This window comes from Pipistrellus kuhlii, unplaced genomic scaffold, assembly GCF_014108245.1.
Source record: "Pipistrellus kuhlii isolate mPipKuh1 unplaced genomic scaffold, mPipKuh1.p scaffold_m20_p_1, whole genome shotgun sequence".
Taxonomy (NCBI): domain Eukaryota; kingdom Metazoa; phylum Chordata; class Mammalia; order Chiroptera; family Vespertilionidae; genus Pipistrellus; species Pipistrellus kuhlii.
In genome coordinates, this window is record NW_023425404.1 from 140,310,305 (window position 1) to 140,329,614 (window position 19,310).

Genomic DNA, 19,310 nt, shown 5'->3' on the forward strand with positions numbered 1-19,310 from the left:
TGGCAGGAAGGCAGGGCTGTCCTTAGCAAAGAACTCCTGCTACCCCTGGGACAGCATGGGTTTGAACTAAGAGGATCCACTTTTACCTGTGGGGTTTTTCTCAATAAATACTGCATTTTCCCTTTGGATTTTCTGAATAACACTTTCTTTTCTCCAGCTTACTGTACTGTAAGAATACAGTGTACTATACATATCACAGACAGGCTGTCTGGTGGTCCAGAGGCCAGCCTCTCGGCCCCTGAGCCACACAGTGTCCATGTTGATTGGGCCCTCAACGTTGCCCACCACCACCGAGCTGTCAGTTTTCACAGTACAATTCTCACTTCTTCAAACCTCTGACTCCCTATCTTTCTTCTCACTCTCAGCCAATGGCTGTGCCTCCGACTTACAGAGAAAACAGAAGCCATCAGACCATGGCTCCTGCTCTCTAGCCACCAGGTGTGGAAACTTACCCACCTCTCTCTTCATGACTGTCTGTGACACAACGTGATAGCTTCCAAGTCAGAAAAGGGCACAACCATCAGAGAACACACGTGTTCTTGCCAAGGGGAGAATGAAACCGTTTTATTTGGGGGAATGTTCAAACAAAGCCATATACAATTTGTAACAAATACAATACAGTTGTTTGTTCCCTAGTCCTGAATAATTACAGTATATACAAATTCAATAAGGCACTGGTTCCCCAAAAGAACACAATGAGTCTTCTTTTGAAACAGACAACAAAACCCTTTATTGCCAACTCTTCTCCAAAAAAAATATGGCATTGTTTTTTTTTTACTTTGTTTTACAAGAGGAATCATAATTGCTAAATTAAATCACTGCGGATGCCATTTTGTTCATTTCCACTGCTTTGTGACTGAGTTTTTTTTCCAAGGAGATATAACCACAGAACAATTCAAGTTTAAAAACTGTACTTCTTTCAGTGCCTTTCAAACTACAAACATGAAGCGCTAGAACAGACCAGCAACATAAACACTGTAACTTCCAATGACTATGCTTGACTCTAGGAACATGAATTCTGATTGCTATTCGGTCCTTGCTCTATCTGACTACACAACAAATGAAACAAAGAATTCCCTGTAAATAAAACCTTAGCATGTTTTCCAAGATGCTTTGTGTTTTGATACTAAAAAAAGAATGGTCACTAGTTACATGTGAGCGGTGCTTTCCAGGAGGACAAAGGCCTGTCTCTTCACACACAATGTTTGTAGCACTGTTACTTATGATTTAACAATCTACAACGCTTTTATAAATAAATATTATGTTTCATTTAGTACTTTATCATCTCTAATATTTTACTCTCTAATCCACAAAAATGGAGTTGTGCCAGACTCCAAACTGAACAAAATATTTATATAAACATATATATTTATATAATATATATACACATAATAAACTATAAACCTGAACATCTTAGCATACAAAACTTATATTAGCTAGCAACTAATATTTTAGGATTCCTTTTAGGGGAGCAACTATAAGAAAATCTTAGTCTTTGAAATAGTCCTGATAATAGGAAATCATCTACGTTATTACTTTCCAGGTCCCCACTTATTCTACAGAAAGGTGAAATGAAAAATAAAATAAAATACAATTCACTTCCTCTGAGCTACTAGAATTTTAAAAATAAAAAAGGATTATTTGGAAGTAAGTAGGTAGTCTCTTTAAGAACAATTTAGGGTTCTCTAAGTAAGGTGAATTTTGTGAAGACAAAAACATCTATTCATAAATAAATGCTTGTTGCATTGAAAGACTATACTAACTAAATAAGTCTTTTGAAGTATCTCAGGAACAATTTTTAGATGTTCATCATGAGTAAATCAAATTAAGAATTAGAAAGCTACTGATTTTTCCAAAGCAACTAAACAAATAATATAGAAGCTTCTTGCCATTCTTCATTGGAAGCAACACCTCCCTAGAAATCTAGTTTTCTTTCAAATCATCACTTCACCACAAAATATTCTGATTTGCAGTTATCATGTATAAAAACTTACCTAAAAGAGCACACATTTTTTATCTAAGAAGTCCAACCTCACTTAAATTTAGGGGGAAAAATCAAGAAACAGAAACATGTCCCCAGTTATGGGCAAAAATGTTGACTTGTTTGTAGATGATCTGATTAGAGGTAATGAAGTTTCTCTCCAAGGCTCAGATGAGTATCACACACTTAGTTCTAGCCACATGTTCCTTCTAAGCTATCACAAAGAATACAATTTGACACAAGAGAAAGGAACAGTTACATTGCCGTTCAGGTTATTCTAATAACACCAAAAGCAGCATTCTGATTGAAATTCTACTTGGAGCCCACTGTTTTTAATCTTTGTAAAAAAACAAATTTTGTTCATATTCAAGAATTTTTAAAAAAAAACCCACTTATGTCTTTGTTATAATACAAACAAAATGTGGCCATGAAGCATGGGGAAGTCAAAGCTGAATACAGAACACCGTGTTTCTTAGGATGCTCTGAGCCTGTGAGCGCAGCTCACAATCACTCTCTGCTCGAGGGTGTTTTTTGAATGAACAAGTTGCCAGCTGCACACCTACTTCAGAAGTGAGGAGAATACTTCCTCATTTTTCATGCCCCTGTCAAAATCTCAAAAAACTTCCATTCTTCAATCACCAAGTGGTGCAATTGTGTTATAAAACACTGCCCTCTGCAGGATTCTGGAAGGAATGCCTTTTATTTATTTTACTTTTTTAAGACTAGGGAGAAAGTATTTCCTGATTCCTTATTAAATTACAGAATTTCTAAGAAGTAAAAGAAAGCCATGGTAAGAACATGTAAATGAATAAAGGTGAGGGCCATGTGTACAACTTTGAAGTTGATGTTCCTGTTGCTCAGGAATGTTGGGCCTGTCCATGATTGGACTCACATGTCTCAATAGTGGAAACTCTGCAGAATTAAGTGGGTGAAGAGATGGTTTACACAAGTGCCACAGAGAATACAAAAATAATAAATTAAAAAGTGAACTGAACATAATGAGAATAAAATAAAATAGAGGCAGCACGCCTAACAATATGAAATGACCACTTAAATGATGCACATGCTAGATCCATATCTATACTAGAAAAATAAATCACAGCAGCCTGAATATTTTCGTGGCTTCCACTAACTCTCCTCTGTGTGTCCCATTTGGAGGACATAGTTGTCTATTTTTAAATTAAAATTTAGTTACATTAACCTGACCTATGCTTCCTCTCCTTCCCTTAAGTCAGACCCCAGAGACAGACAATGAAAAGAAAATGGCTTTATCTACAATACAGAGTAAGGTGTGCATCATTTACCCTCGTGCTTCTGAGATCGGCTCTTCTGCATACGTAGGAAGCAAGCCACATGCACCTACCACCGCATTCTCTGCCTTACCAACACGTCATCTCACAACACAAGAGCCCATGATCTCCGTTTTAAAAAGGTGTGGCCATCACCTTGGCTGAAGGCAATTTCATTGACTATTGATCCTTTCCTTTGAGAAATCAAAAGCATGCAGCGGTCAGTTCTCTGCACATAAAAAAAAAAGAAAAAAAAAAAAAAAGAATCTTTGCTTGTGTTCAATGAAAAGGAAGAGATCTGACCGTGAACGAGAGGCCTTACAGAATCAGAAACACAACGTGGTCCTGATGAACACTGACACTTCTAACAGAAGAAGCACACAAAAGCTTCATTTGTTCCATATCCTCCAAAGCTGCAAAAGGTCACCTGCAGGAATCCCCAAACGGATGCCGGACAGGCGGGATGTGTGCCCAGGTGCATTCACATTGCTGTGGCAGCCCCCACGCAGGGCTGGCCGAGTGGTCACAGCAGGCAGGGGCGGGCTTCTCAGACAGTCCCACTCTGTGGTCTCCAACCTCACAGACTGTCTGTTGGTTTGTAGAGTGCAACAACATTTTACCCATAATAATAATAATAAAAAAATGATTTTAATTTCCTTTCTAGCAGAATTTCTGCAAAGAACTCTCATTGTTATTATTTAAACCAGAATAGGAACAACCTTCAAACATCTAAATTCTTTGTTATATTTTGGCAAAACTAAAGCATCTTTTGAAAAAGAAAAAAAAAAAAAAGGAGGGGTGGTGGGGGGCAATCCCAAAATACAGGGCTTTCTTAGAAAGCAACATGCACCATGTCTCAAACAAGTTACCAGAACGGTTTCAACCTCCTCCAGACACAATAGGTCCCTGCTTCTGGGAACGTCTGCCTTTGTCCACGGTGCTCCCCAAGTGGTGACACTGAACCCCTGGGAAGCGGGGCTGTTTGACGCTTGCCCTATGGATGCTTCGGGAACATTTTCTACTCTGCCACAGAGAGGAAGAGCTGGCTTTCTCCATGATGCTTTCTTTTCCTCTTTTCTTTTTCTTTCCTTTTCTTTTCTTTTCTTTTCTTTTCTTTTCTTTTCTCTTCTTTTCCTTTCTTTTCTCTTCTTTTCCTTTCCTTCGTTTCCCCCCCTCAAATCAAAGTTTAATGTCCTGGGACTCTGACATTTTGGCGAGTGTTTTCTTCACACGCAGGGCTGTCAGTCTGGATGCGGGGTTGTGAGCCCAGCACTCGGTCATGAGTTTCCCCATCTGCCTCAGACACTGCAGGGAGAGAAACAGAAAAGTGGAAGTGGCATTAGAGACATGTATTTATTATGTGCCAGGCTGGCCCTTGGTATTTGGCTTTTGACTTTGAGTTTCTGGGGTTTAGATATATTTTCAATAGCTCCTTTTAAAACCATGTAGACAACAGTTCAGAACACTTCGTTTTTTCATGCAAATTTTCAATGACTAAGATGGATTTTCATAATATCCCTCTAATAGGTGCAAACAAGTGGTTCTGCTGATTGAAGAAGAGTGTCTTTAAAGTCAGTATTAAATAAATACAAAAATACGAAGAAAGTCTGTATTCCACTCCCCACTCCTGGTTTGTTTACAACATTTGATCAGCTTAAATCTTTTATCTCATTCCATACTATTCAAACAAACACGGTTATTCCTAAGTCGCAGCTGTCTGCTACAATAAAAGCATCACACTGTTGCTTTTAACAAGATGCATGACCTGTGCTGGGCCTCGCTAAAACTTTCTCCGACATCAATTATTCGTCTTCCTATTGAAAGCACAATTTCACTTCGTTAGGAATCCTCAGTGAAGGAATCTGGGGTAATAACAGTGCCTGTAACCAGCTTCAAAGTAAGGTAACTTCAGCATCTCATAAAGCTTTCTGCATAGCTCATTGGAAAACATGTGTATTATCTAGCATACAACCAATGAGCCATAGGTTGTTTTTAAATGCATTTAATGGTGAAGAATTATTTCATAAACAGTGTTCTTCCCACATGTTTGCCCTGGCTCTGGTACATGTCTGAGGCTCAAGCATCTCTGAATGTGCCAGCTTGCCAGAGTGCTCCAGGATTTAGTGAGAGAACAAGCTTAGAGGTTGGATGGAGAGGATGTGGAGCAGATGAGTCAGGAAAGGTAAGCCCCAACCCCACTCAGTTCCTCCTTATGCACAGCTTCTTTGACGACCTGTTTTAGGTTTCACCACTGTACCCCGACGGCCTCGTTGCACATGGATTCCTTCAAATCACATCTCAGCATCCTTATTAACAAAGATCCACAGCAACTCATCTAGGTCAACTTGTAGCACTTCTATGTATAGGAAATGGCATTTTTCAGATGCCTATCTTTTCTCTCATCAAAATGTGAGAATGTGGCACATGGGTTCTTCATGGAGAAAAACTCATAATGCTTTAAAATACACACACACACACACACACACACACACACACACACACACACGGGGAAAAATGGCAGCTGAATAGGCAGACATGTCCTGCACCCTGTCCTGGAGTAGAGAGAGCAACTGAATCGAATAACATCCACCTTGAAATGGCAAATTAGACACAGCTTGTGAGATAATTCACAGCCGGGAAGGGCAGAGGAGGCCCGGAGAACGGCAGAATGGGGGATCTGGCTGGAGAGAGATGTGTGACCACTGGGCCAAGAGGGTCAGAAGGAAGCTGCACTGCACCAAGTCCACATCCATTTGGGGAGAGGTGTCACATCCGACTGTGGAAAGGAAGTCCAGAGGGATGCTATGCTGGCAGCCGTGGAATCTAGATCTAAATCCACAGCCACGAGGGGCTGCGCCCAGAAGGGCGACCTGAGCCGCTGGGTGTAAGGGGGAGAGAAACTGGCAGTCACAAGGTTGTTTTGCCTGTTTTGTCTTTGCTTTAGTTTGCTAAACCCCGTTCATGGGACTTTCAATTGCACTCACCCAAGGCTGTGATGCAGGTAGAGGTGCAGATTTGTGGAGTCTGGGGAGAGTTGGTGGAGGAGAACAGGGCAGGGACAGGTGACCAGGAGTCTGGCACCTAGACATTTGTGACCCTCCAAACCTAAGCAGCCATTTTTCTCCTGGAGAGCCAGCCTCTCCCAGCTGCCTCAAGACAGCCAATACAGCCACACCCAGCCTACACTTTGAGCTGTACAAAGGAAATAAAGACTGAAGAGCCCCGCAGAGCCCTCAGGGACTGGGTTAAACAGGGGTTGTTCAGTACCAGATAGCGGTATAGCACCACCCCCACCTAAAGCCCTGTCAGAAACAGATGCTTGAGTGATTAAGATTGACAGCAGGCAGACAGGCAAAGCTGGCAGATCGGTCCCTCCTGCTTACAGCCAAGGCTGTGGAGATAGAAACAAACAGAGGAGTGAACGATCACTTGGAACTGCAACACGATGCTAACTACATAACAGGAAACTGAAAAGTGGTAGAACAGAAGAATGGTGTCTTAAACCAGCCCCTATGGGGCAATAAAACTAGACTGAAGTGAATAGCACTTCACTTTTTTTATTTTTTATCTTTTATTTGAAAAATACATATATTTTTTCTTTTTATATATATTTTGTTTTTTTTTATCTTTTTTTGTATTATTTTTTTTCTTCACTCTATTTTTATTTTATCTTATTTTTTTATTTTTTTCACCTTTTACTCCTTAATTCTTCCCTTTACATCCTGTTTTCTCTTCTTCTGTCCTCACTTTATTTTTTCTCTTTCTTTTCTTTTTATCCCTTGTTAAAAATTGATCTTCTTTATCTGCTTTAATGAAGTGTTATTATTACTGTAGTCTCTGTTGGCTTACTCATATATCTAATTTCCTCTCCCCTATTACAAGCCCATGCATTCTTTTCTTTGCTAGTCAGTTTTTTATGCTTTTGTTTTTCTTCTCCTCTCTTGCTCTCTACTTCTCCTAAGAGTTTAATTAGTTTCAGTCACTCAAACCTATCTGCAACCTCCTCTATTCTCCTTTTCCAAAAATAAATGAATAAATAAAGTTAAATTTAAAAATTTTGTTTAATCTATCATCTATCATCTATCTATCTATCTATCTATCTATCTATCTATCTATCTATTTTTATTTTCCTCTTATCCACCCATCCTCTTTATATATTCTCTAGACTGAATGGTGGTCCTTCCCCTATTGATTCAATGCCTTAACCTTACTTTCTGTATATAAGTTCTGCCTCTATAGATTTGTACCCAACTTTTTATGGGTGTTTACAGTTTGCATTTTTTTTTGGTTTATTTGTTTGTTATGTTATGTTTCTCCCCATATACACCTTTTACTGTTTTTTCATTTCTCTCTTACCTTTTTTCAATATTATTTTTGCTCTCTTTTCTCTCTCCTAATTATCTTTTCTCTGATGGTCACTTTTATTGGGGTTATTGGTGCCGTGAGTGCATTCATGTTTTGTTCCCTTTGTGTTGTGTCTTGTAAAGTTGTTTTATGTGCTGTTTAGCCAACATGATAGAGAGTGAGCCACATAACCAGTCACCCTGAGAGGAGAATCCATCCACAATGGGACAATAACACTCAAGACCCAACTATACCAAGAGAACACAAATATCCCAAGTAGGAGGTATCTCTAGAATACCCAGTCCAGAAAACCCAAGAGATTGCACCAATGGGTCCCACAAAATGTCTCCTACATAAGACAAATACAAAAAAATCTAAGTGGCATTGCAGTTTGAGCTAATACATATAAACAATCACAAAAGAACAGCAAAAAAATGGGGAGACAAAGAAACAACCCCAATATGAAAGAAAAGGAGGAATCTTCAGAAAAAAAAACAAACAAAATGGAGGCAAGAAATGTGTCAGAGAAATAATTAAGAGCAATGGTAATAAGGATGCTGAAAAGGATGAAAGACAAATTCAACATGTGTGAGAATCAAGAGGAAATGAAGAATGACATAGCTGTAATAAAGAACACAATGGAAAGTTTCAACAGTAAACAAGAAGCTGAGGACTGCAACAGCATGTTGCAAAACAAGGCACACAAAAAAACAACACACCAAAGCAAAGCAGCAACTGGAAAAGAAAAAAAACACAAAACATAAAGAGCAGGAGGAAAGTCTAAGAAAGCTTTGGTATGACATGAAACAACATGAAACAAAACAATGTCCACATAATAGAAGTGCCAGAAGGAGACAAAACTAAGCAAGGAAAAGAAAATCTGTTTGAAGAAATAATGACAGAAAACTTCTTTGATTTGGGGAAGAAAAAAGTCACATAAGTCCAAGAAGCATACAGAGTCTCAAACAAGATAAACCCCAACAGTCTGACACAAAGACACATCATAATTAAGTTGACAAACACCAATGACAAAGTAAGAATCTTAAAGGCTTCCAGAAAGATAGAAAATTACCTACAAGCAATCTCCCATTAGACTATTAACTGATTTCTCAATAGGAACACATCAGGACAGAAGGAAATGGAATGAAATATTCAAAGTGATGCAAAGCATTCTATACCCATTCAAAATGGAAAGTGAAATAAGGGGCTTCACAGAAAAAAAAAAAAAATTCCTAAGAGAGTTCATTACCACCAAGCCAGCAATGCAAGAAATGCTAAAGAAACTGTTGCAAAAAGAATAAATAGAAAGCGAAAAAGGAAGACAGGAATAAAGAATAAAAATGGCAAAAAACAAAAGCAAAAACAAAAACAAAAAACAAGTACCTATCAATAATTACCTTAAATGTAAATGGATTAAATGTCCCAATCAAAAGATGTAGAGTAGCTGAATGGATAAGAAAACATGACCCATGTATTTGCTTTCTAAAAGAAACCTACCTCTGAACAAAGGACTTGCTTAGGCTGATAATAAAGGGATGGGGGAAAAATTTCAGGCGAATGGAAATGAAATAAAACCTGGGGTAGCAATACTTATAGCTGACAAAATTGACCTCAAAGTAAAGACCATAATAAGAGATAAGGAGGGCCACTTCATAAAACTAAAGGTAGCAATTTAACAAGTTAACATTTCAACAGTAGATAAGAAGCTGAGACTGCAACATAAAAAAAACCTTCTGGAAGATTTCAAGGGAGAGATCAACAGCAATACAATCATATAATAGTGGACTTTAATACCCCATTGACACCACTGGATAAATCCTCTAAACAAAAAATTAGCAAAGAAATAGCAATCCTAAATTACTCACTAGATCAGATAGAATTAATTGACATCTTCAGAATATTTCACCCTAAAAGTTGAATATACATTCCTCTCAAGTGCACATGGTACATTTTCGAAGATAAACCACATATTAGGACACAGGCAAAGTCTCTTAAAATTCAAGAAGATAGAAACATATCAAGCATCTTTCCAGACCACACTGGCATGAAATTATAAATAAACTATTGATACAATAAAAAAATCAAATACTTGGAGGCCAAATAGCATGCTATTAAGCAATGCTTGGTTTAACAAAGAAATCAAAGAAGAAATAAAAAGCATCCTGGTAACAAATGACAATGAAAACACAACAACCCCAAATCTATGTGACATAGTGAAAGCAGTCCTGACAGGGAAGTTCATAGTTCTACAGGCCTATCTCAAAAAAACAAGAAAAATGGTAATAAATTATGTAACCCTACAACTTAAAGAATTAGAAAGAGAGGAACAAGAAAAGTCCAAAGTGAGCATAAGGAAGGAAATAATAAAGATCAGAGCGGAAATAAACAACATGGAGACCAAAACACAATACAAAAGATCAATAAAATCAAGAGCTGGTTCTTTGAAAGGATAAATATGATTGATGAACCTCTAGCCAAGCTCACCAAGAAACAAAGAGAGAGGACCCAAATAAACAAAATCAGAAAGGAAAGAGATGAAGTAACAACTAACCCCACAGACATAAAAAAAAAATTTGTAAAAAAATACTATGAAAAACTCTACTCCAACAAACTGGACAACCTAGGTGAAATAAACATGTTCCTAGAAAAATACAATCTTCCCAAACTCAGTCAGAAAGAATAAAAAAAACTTGAAATAGGTGAATAACAGTTTTCCAATACTGATGAAATTGAAGCAGTAATCCAAAAACTTTCAGAAAACAAAAGTCCTTGGTCTAGAAGTCTTCACAGAGAGTTTTACCAAACATTCAAAGAACTAAAACCTATCCTCAGACTTTTCCAAAAAATTCAAGAGGAAGGCACACTTCTAAACTCTTTCTATGAAGCCAGCATAACCCTAATCCCAAAACCAGATAAAGACACTACAAAGAAAGAGAATTACAGGCCAATATTCCTCATGGACATAGATGCTAAAATCCTCAACAAAATTCTAGCAAATCTGATCCAGGATTACATTAGAAAGATCATGCACCATGGCCAAGTGGGATTTATCCAGGGATGCATGGATGGAACAATATCCAAAAATCAATAAACACAATACATCACATAAATTGAGAGACAAAAAATCACATAGTCTTATCAGTTGATGCAGAAAAAGCTTTTGACAAAACCCAACACCCTTTCTTGATAAAAACTCTCAGAAAAATGGGAATAGAGGGATCATACCTCAACATAATAAAAGCCTTATATGACAAACCTACAGCCAATATCATACTCAATGGGCAAAAACTAAAACCATTTCCCTTAAGAACAGGAACAAGACAGGGATGCCCAATTTCACCATTCCTGTTTGACATAGTACTAGAAGAACTAGCCATAGTGACCAGATAAGAAGAAGAAATAAAAGACATCCAAATTGGAAAGGAAGAGTTATACTGTCATTATTCACAGATGAAATGATATTATACTTAGAAAACCCTAAGGATTCCATTAAAAAACTACTAAACTTAATATATTAATCTGGCAATGTAGCAGGATACAAAATTAACACCTAGACATCTATGGCCTTCATTATATTCCAATAATGAATTCACAGAAAGAGAAACTAAAATAAAACTCATTACCATTGAAACAAAAAAAAATTAAGATACCTAGGAATAAACTTAACTAAGGAGGTAAAAGACATGTACTTGGAAATCTATAGGACATTGAAAAAGGAGATAGAAGAAGAAATAAACAAATGGAAGAAAATACCATGTTCATGGATTGGTAGAATCAACATCATTAAAATGTCCATACTACCCAAAGCAACCTACAGATTCAATAAACTCCCCATTAAAATACCAGTGGCATATTTCATAGCCCTAGGACAAATTCTCCAAAAATTCATATGGAATAAAAGTAAGTAAATACATAAATAAACCGGAATAGCTGCATCAATCCTAAAAAAAAAAAAGAAGGAACAAAGTTAGAGGGGTCACAATACTAGATATCAAAGCCACTGTCTTCAAAACTGCCTGGTACTGTTACTGGCATGAGAACAGACATATAGAGCAATGGAACAGAATGGAGAACCCAGAAATCAACACAAGCCATTATAAATTACTATTTGACAAAGGAGCAAGAGCATACAATTGACAAAAATAAGTACTGATGAAATAGTCTCTTCAATATATGGTGCTGAGAAAACTGGACAGATACATGGAAAATCATGAAACTTATACCATAGACAAAAATAAACTTAAAATGGATAAAGGAGTTAATCATAAGATGGGAAACCACAAAAATCTTAGAAGAATTCATAGGCAGAAATATCAGAAATATATCATAGCAATATCTTTACTGATATAGCTCCTAGGACAATGAAAACTAGGGAGAAAAATAAACAAATGGGATTATGTAAAAATAAAAAGCTTCTGCACAACAAAAGAAACAATCAACAAAATATCAAGAAAGCTCTCTGCATGGGAGAACATATTTACCAATATTATACCGTATTTTTCGGACCATAAGACGCACCGGACCATAAGACGCACCAGTTTTTAGAGAAGGGAAATGAATAAAAAAAGATTCTGAAACAAATAGTGTCCTAAAATATTTTATGTGCATTAAAACCCAACATCACAGTCATAAACACATGTAATCAACCCTGTAAAGTAAACAGCAGCATTTAGAACCATTTTAGAGCCGGGCAAGCACACAGAGACCACACAGAGCCGGGCAAGTAAAAAAACTTTTTTTTTAAAGTATATGTGTAGGCTATATTTGGACCATAAGACGCAGGGACTTTTCCCCCCCACTTCTGGGGGGAAAAATACGGTACCTGATAAGGGTTTAATCTCCAAAATTTACAGGGAACTCATACAACTTATAGTAACAAAAGGAAGATAAACATTCCATCAAAAAATGGTCAAAGGACCTAAATAGATACTTTTTGAAAGAAGATAAAAAGATGGACATAGGCCATGAAACACATAAAAGCACGCTCAAAAGTCACTAATCATCTGAAAGATGCCAATCAAAACAACAATGAGGTACCATCTCACACCTGTCAGAATAGCAATCATCAACAATTCAACAAATGACAAGTGCTGGTGAGGATGTGAAGAAAAAGGAACCCTCATGAACTGCTGGTGGGAATGCAGACTGGTGCAATCACTGTTGAAAACAGTATGGAGTTTCCTCAAAAAATTAAAAATGGAACTCCCATTTGACCCAGTAACTCCACTTTTAGGAATATATCCCAAGAAATCAGAAACACCAATCAGAAAGGATATATATGCACCCCTATGTTCATAGCAGCACAATTCACCATAACTAAGATTTGGAAATAGCCTAAGTGCCATTAGCAGATGAGTGGATTTAAAAACAGTGGTACCTCTACACAATGGAATACTACCTTGCTGTAAAAAAAAAGAAGGAACTCTTACCATTCGCAACAGCATGGATCAACTTGGAGAGCATCATGCTATGCGAAATAAGTCAGTTGGATAAAGATAAATATCACATTTTCTCACTCATTTGTGGAATATAATGAACAACATAAACTAATGAACAAAAATAGGTCTAGAGACATAGAATCATTGAATAAACTGTAGAACTTCAGGAAGACAGGGAAGGTGGGGGAAGGTTGGTCAACCAAAGGACTTGTATGCATGCATATAAGCATAATCCATAGGCACAGACACTAGAGGTGTGAGGCATGTGCTTGGTGTGGGAATGGCTGGGGAGAGATCAATAGGGGGGAAAGGAGACATATATAATACTTTAAACCAGTGGTTCAAACTTTCTAATGCTGCCATCCTTTAGTACAGTTCCTCATGTTGTGGTGACCCCCAAGGATAAAATTATTTTCATTGCTACTTTGTAACTGTAATTTTGATACTGTTAATAAATCATAATGTAAATATCTGTGTTTTCCGATGGTCTTAGGCTCTACAGCAGTGGTTTACAACCTGTGGGAATCACTGCTTTAAAGAATAAAAAAATTTTAAAACTAAAAACTAAATATATACACATACACACACACACACACACATACACACAGAAATGGGGCCTTTATGCCATTGTTAGGACATCACAAATAAATGAAATAGTAATGTTATCTGTTATGATTGCTAAATGTTAACCTACTAAATATATTTTGGAAGCAGTAAAATCAAGTTAGGAAAAAAGGATCAATTTACCACATTATACTTAACACCGTAGAAATTATCACAGTGAGGCATCACTACTATCACCGACAGAGCAAAGAAGAAGAAGAACTCCTTCAATGAATATTTAGAATTTTGACAAAAAAGTAAAAGTTCTATAGCGCATGGCTTCCTGGAACTCACTTACCTCATCGCCACTCCACCGGCTGGGGAATGACGGACGGAGCTTCTTGATGCACACAATCTCCCTCATGTCCTCGTAAGAGGGGTCACTGGGCACCAGGTCGTGGTAGGGAAGCTGGTATTCCTCCACTGCACCTGAAAATATGGCTATATTGTTATACTTTTCTCTGTGCAATGGCAATAAAAGTCTACCATACAAACTGTTCTAAAATAAAAATCCTGTTGGTACTAAAGACAAGCTTGAAAAACAGCAAAAAAAAAATCTTAAAGTAAAAGTTCCCCAATGACATTTAATCTAATTTTTAAATGAAAATCCCAATAAAACATATTACTGTAGGCCTTCAAACCTTTTCTTCTAATTTCCAAAAGCTAAGTAAAATAAGCACCTCAAATTTATTTCCAATTTTACAAAGGTTCTTGTATGCCAAAATTTTTAAAAAATCTATATTAAATCTCCATGCAAATTTGGCAGACACATTCCAAATTCATACATATGTGATAATTTCTATTACTGCAATATGAGGTTATGAATCTCATAATAAATTTGGCAGTGTATACTACTTGAATAAAATGTCACATTTACATTTTTTCTGCTTAATCATAAGAATGCATTCTTCCATATTTAAAATTTAGAGAATTGTACACACCTAAAAATATTAAACCTTGATTGGCAACTTTCTGGCCTTTACTGGGAACAATCCTGTGACCTGGGCATGTGCCCTGACCAGGAAATGAACCAGCAACCACTTGGTGCATGGGACAACACCCAAGAAATTGAAACATGCTGGCTAGGGTACCCTCGGTTGTTTTTAAGCTAAGAATCATTTTGCCCATATTATAACCACAGGCCTTCAAATATAGGCTTCTTGTTGCCCGAATTGCTTTAGATGTTTAGGGAAACATAATTTGAAAAGTAATCTTATATTCTCCTCTTTCTTCAATCTCTATAAACTTATCTCTCTATATATAAAAGCCTAAGCGACCGTTATGACTAGTTGACTGAACAAGCAGTCAACTGGTCACTATGACATACACTGACCACCAGGGGTCAGACGCTCAATGCAGGAGCTGACACCTTGTGACAGTATGCTCCCACAGCCAAATTCCTACAGCTGGCCAATTTCCCTCAGTCCCTACCCTTAGGTGGCCAGGTGGTCAACTTCCCATGGTCCCTCCCCCTGGCCAGCCAACCTCTTGCAGTCCTTCCCTCTGGCTGGCCCCAATTGGGCAAAATGGCCCAAATCAGCCCCAATTGCCAGCCAGGCCAATGGACCTCACCCGTGCATGAATTCGTGCATCAGGCCTCTAGTCTTAAATAATTATAAACATTTCATTCAAAAACATGCTCACTTACACTTTACAAAACATAAAATCAAAGCATAGGCAGTTAGTTAATTTATGTTTTGGTTATTCCTTTTCTTCTTCATAATATGATGGGAGATTTATTCAATATCTGAATCGGAAAAAAAATGTTCTACATTACCTTCCCTTTGGGACAAAAAGAGTTCTTTCACTTCAGGGGGGATGTGCTCTATTTTAACTTAAGCTAATGAGAAGTTCAGAATCCCTATAGTGATTAAGAGGTACCACATCACTGCAGATGATCTTCCTACCGCAGTATGAATGCCTATTGATTAACTGTTTCTCCTTTATATTCCAATAGGATCCTAAATGTAAGTTAAGGCTCTACCAACCAAAATGAAAATTTAAAGTAACATATATTAAGTACTATTTATGGGTCAGGCAATGTTAATTCTCTTTACAATCATGAAAACCTCACAACCCTCTGAGGTAGTGCAATAATCCATCTCCCTCTTAAGAAAACTGAAACAAAGAAAAGTTAGGAACTTAGCAAAGGTTTACAGATACAAGTGCCAGGACTAGTTAACTGTAGGCTACACTTTCAGAATATTGGGCAAGCTCCAGTTTTCATGAAGGTGAGTTTAACTCACTTCCATCAAGAGGAAGAACTGCAGTACCAGGATTTACTTATCAAGCACAACCATGAGTAGAATCGTTAACAATGTACTTGATACCGAAGAGCCTGAGACTCAGCTCATCGCCTGAAAGGTACTAGAAGCTACTCAAAGACAAATTATGCAGCAGTAGGCACAATGCTACAAGCAATAATAATACCTCTGAATATTTAAGGATGTCTCCTTAGTCTTAACTAGGAAAACTCTGCTTGCAAAAAGATTACCAGGACTAAATAATATTCTTATGCTTTAATTTTGTTTTGATAAAAACTAATGTTTTCAAATTGCTTCATGAGGAAGTATTGTAGAAAGTTAAGAAGTAGGGGGTGGGAGGGTAAATAATAAGTGTCCCATGCCACAGTTATGTCTTTTCATCTGAGCATAGGAAGCCACAGGAAATGGGTCACTAGAGTTGAACAGGGGGCCCAGCAGATTGTTAAGAAGAAGCTGGAAGGGTAGAGAAGGAGGTTACCTTGATAAAGCAATGGCAGGAGAAAGAGCTCAAGAGGGAAGTGAGACAAAACATAAAATAGAACTGGGTGATCTTTGAAGAGACAGAGAAGGTTGACAATGAGCCGAGAAGAGATGCCTCAGCCATAGGTGGAGAGAAGAATGCAAAGATAACTCTATGATGTGAAATATTATTTCCTGAAAGGATCATGACTGGGTCAACAGAAATAAAGGACAAAATTTGATTTTCTAGACAAAACTTGGATTTTTGATCAGAAAAAAAGGATTTGGCCCTAGATGATTTTGCTCAGTGGATAGAGCATTGGCCTGCAGAACAAAGGGCCCCAGGTTCAATTCCAGTCAAGGGCACATACCTCCAATACAGGCTCCTCCAGGCCTGTATCAGGGTGCGTGTGGGAGGCAACCAGTTGATGTGTTTCTCTCATATTGATGTTTCTATGTCCCTATCTCATCCACTCTCTCTAAGAAAATCAATGGAAAAATATCCTCAAGTGAGGATTTAAAAAGAGAGAGAGAGTAAAAAAGGATCTGAGTAGGCCAATGTTGCCACTGGTACTTACCTCCTGATACGCATCTCCTAGTCACCTCCCAAAGAATGAGCCCAAAACTGTACATATCGGCCATGATGTAAGACTGAAAGTGATTTCTATTCAAGCTCTCATCCAACACTTCTGGAGGCATATAGCGTTTGGTGCCAACACGTGTGTTGGGTGGTATGTCAACTTCATTTGTGTCGCTAAGGAAAAATAAAGCAGAGCACCGTCAGCATTGAAGAGAACCAAGTGTTGAGTCAAGGTGATTCCTGAGCCAGGGCTTTAGTGGAAGATGGGAAAAGGTATCCCTTCATGGAGAACCATTTCCTGGAAAGATATTTCTGGCCAAGAGTTATATTAAATATTCACAGGTGAAAACACAATGAAGATGACAATCAAAATAGAAGATTATATTAATACATTACCACTCGATCAAATATAAACTCTACATAATTGCTAAACATTAACTAAACACTTTTTAAAAAAATTGTCCTGTCCTTCATATTTCAATAACTTTCTTTTTAAAAATGGACTGTGCAATACAAAATTGGATTATGTGAGGCAGTATTTTTTAAGTCAAATGCTTTGAGGGTTTTAGATAGCCAAACAAGTAAAAAAGGGAAGAGGGAGAGAAAACCAACAAAAACTTATAAATGTTTTACTTTGATAAGGAGGGACATAAAAAAGCTTTCTACTATCACATTTTATGAATCAAATAGCATATATTTGTAATAAAAGGATATATATATATATGTTTTATTGATTTTTTACAGAGAGGAAAGAAGAGGGATAGAGAGCTAGAAACATCGATGAGAGAGAAACATCGACCAGCTGCCTCCTGCACACCCCCCACCGGGGATATGCAGGCAACCAAGGTACATGCCCTTGACCGGAATCAAACCCGGGACTCTTGAGTCGCAGGCCGCCGCTCTATCCACTGAGCCAAACCAGCAAAAGGATATATTTTTAATAACATATATATAAGAGAGTAAGGGACCATCCAACCATCTAATACCTATGATACGTACTGACCACCAGGGGGCAGATGCTCAATGTGGAGCTGCCGAGCTGTAGTGACTTGGCAGCTGTGGTTCCAGGGTGCATCACCCAAGAACCAGAGAGGAGGGAGCCAGATTCCTTGCAGGGACCCTCAAGGGGCAATCCAATCCCACCTTCCACCATGCGTATGTTGCTGCTGGAGCACTGTCGGCCCAGAATCTGGTTTACTGCACACTTGCATTTGAGTTCCACACCCTGTACCACAGCAACTTTGCAGAGTGCCCTCCCTCAGCACTCCAGGACCCCTTGAGGGTCAAAGAGCCAATTTCAGCCTGATCCCTGCAAGCCAGGCCAAGGGACTCCACCTGCCAGAGGGACCCCGCTTACTCTGCAAATACCCTTTGAGCCAAGGTGCTACCCTAGGTGTTGCCAGGCTGGAGAGGGACCACGGGAGGTTGGCTCCAGGGCATGTCTGGCACATCTCCCCCAGTCCTGCTCTGCTGGCCACCACCCGGGACCGCCTGCATTAGTCCCTGCACTGGAGCCAAAAGACCCGAGCGTGAGTTTTCTTCCTTTTTCTGGCCTCTCCTCTGATGCCCTTTGAGCTGCAGCCGGCCCAGGAATTCTAAATAATTTCCTTTCATGGTTCACAAATCTGTGCACCGGGCCACTAGTTGAATATAATACCTTTATGAAAATTTCCCAACATGACCCACTTGTAATTCTTTCTACAGACTGGGAGGAAACTTGTGATGAATGGACCCCCTGTCTTCAGGCTGGATCTGGAGAACCACTGGGAGTGGGAGCCGCAGTTCTGCACCCCCCCACCCCCCCGTGTTTCAAAGTGGTTGAACTACCACTGCCTGATAGGTTGATGATTAAAGGAGACATGGAACACTGCTGCCAGCACAGGGGTATGCACATAGTAGGTTTAACAAGAGCTACCTCAATAGAAATGAATGGAACTAGGAAGAAGACTAGTAAACCCTAGTGCTGATGGGTGAAGAAACCACAAAACAGGAAAAGGAACAAAAATTCATTAAATTGAAGTCTGGAGGACGTCTTTGATAAACTTTCCTATTTCCTGATTCCCAAGAAAGTGTCTGTGTGTTTTTATTCTGTTTCTTTTCATCACACTCCACTGACTCTGAAGCACTGACATGTTATTTCTCCTCAACACTGAAAAGTTAGAAATGTGGGACATCACCTTTATCTTGTGGAGTCACAGGCAATGTCAGGCTTTCACTAGTGGCTTTTTTTTTTTTTGAGGGGGGGGGGAGGGTTTCTTGGCTTGATTTTACTGCCTCAAGCTCTGTCTTCCAAACATAAAATATGTTGTGACTTTGGGAGAATTTAAAGGGTAGCAAATGCCCCTCTGTAGA

At 38.4% G+C, this 19,310-nt stretch overlaps 1 protein-coding gene across 6 annotated transcripts in view; it reads right to left on the reverse strand.

Annotated features, from left to right (window-relative positions):
• Positions 1 to 539: 539 nt before the first annotated feature.
• The window catches only part of BMPR1B (bone morphogenetic protein receptor type 1B), a 371,913-nt gene continuing 353,142 nt past the window's right edge, over positions 540 to 19,310 (reverse strand). For all 6 annotated transcript variants that reach the window (XM_036411200.2, XM_036411165.2, XM_036411157.2 and 3 more), the window contains 3 exons: positions 16,957 to 17,132; positions 13,954 to 14,084; positions 540 to 4,575 (listed from right to left, as the gene is read on the reverse strand). In XM_036411200.2, coding sequence (XP_036267093.1) covers positions 4,450 to 4,575; positions 13,954 to 14,084; positions 16,957 to 17,132 — 433 coding nt within the window. In that variant the 3' untranslated portion in view covers positions 540 to 4,449. The remainder of the gene's footprint in view (positions 4,576 to 13,953; positions 14,085 to 16,956; positions 17,133 to 19,310) is intronic.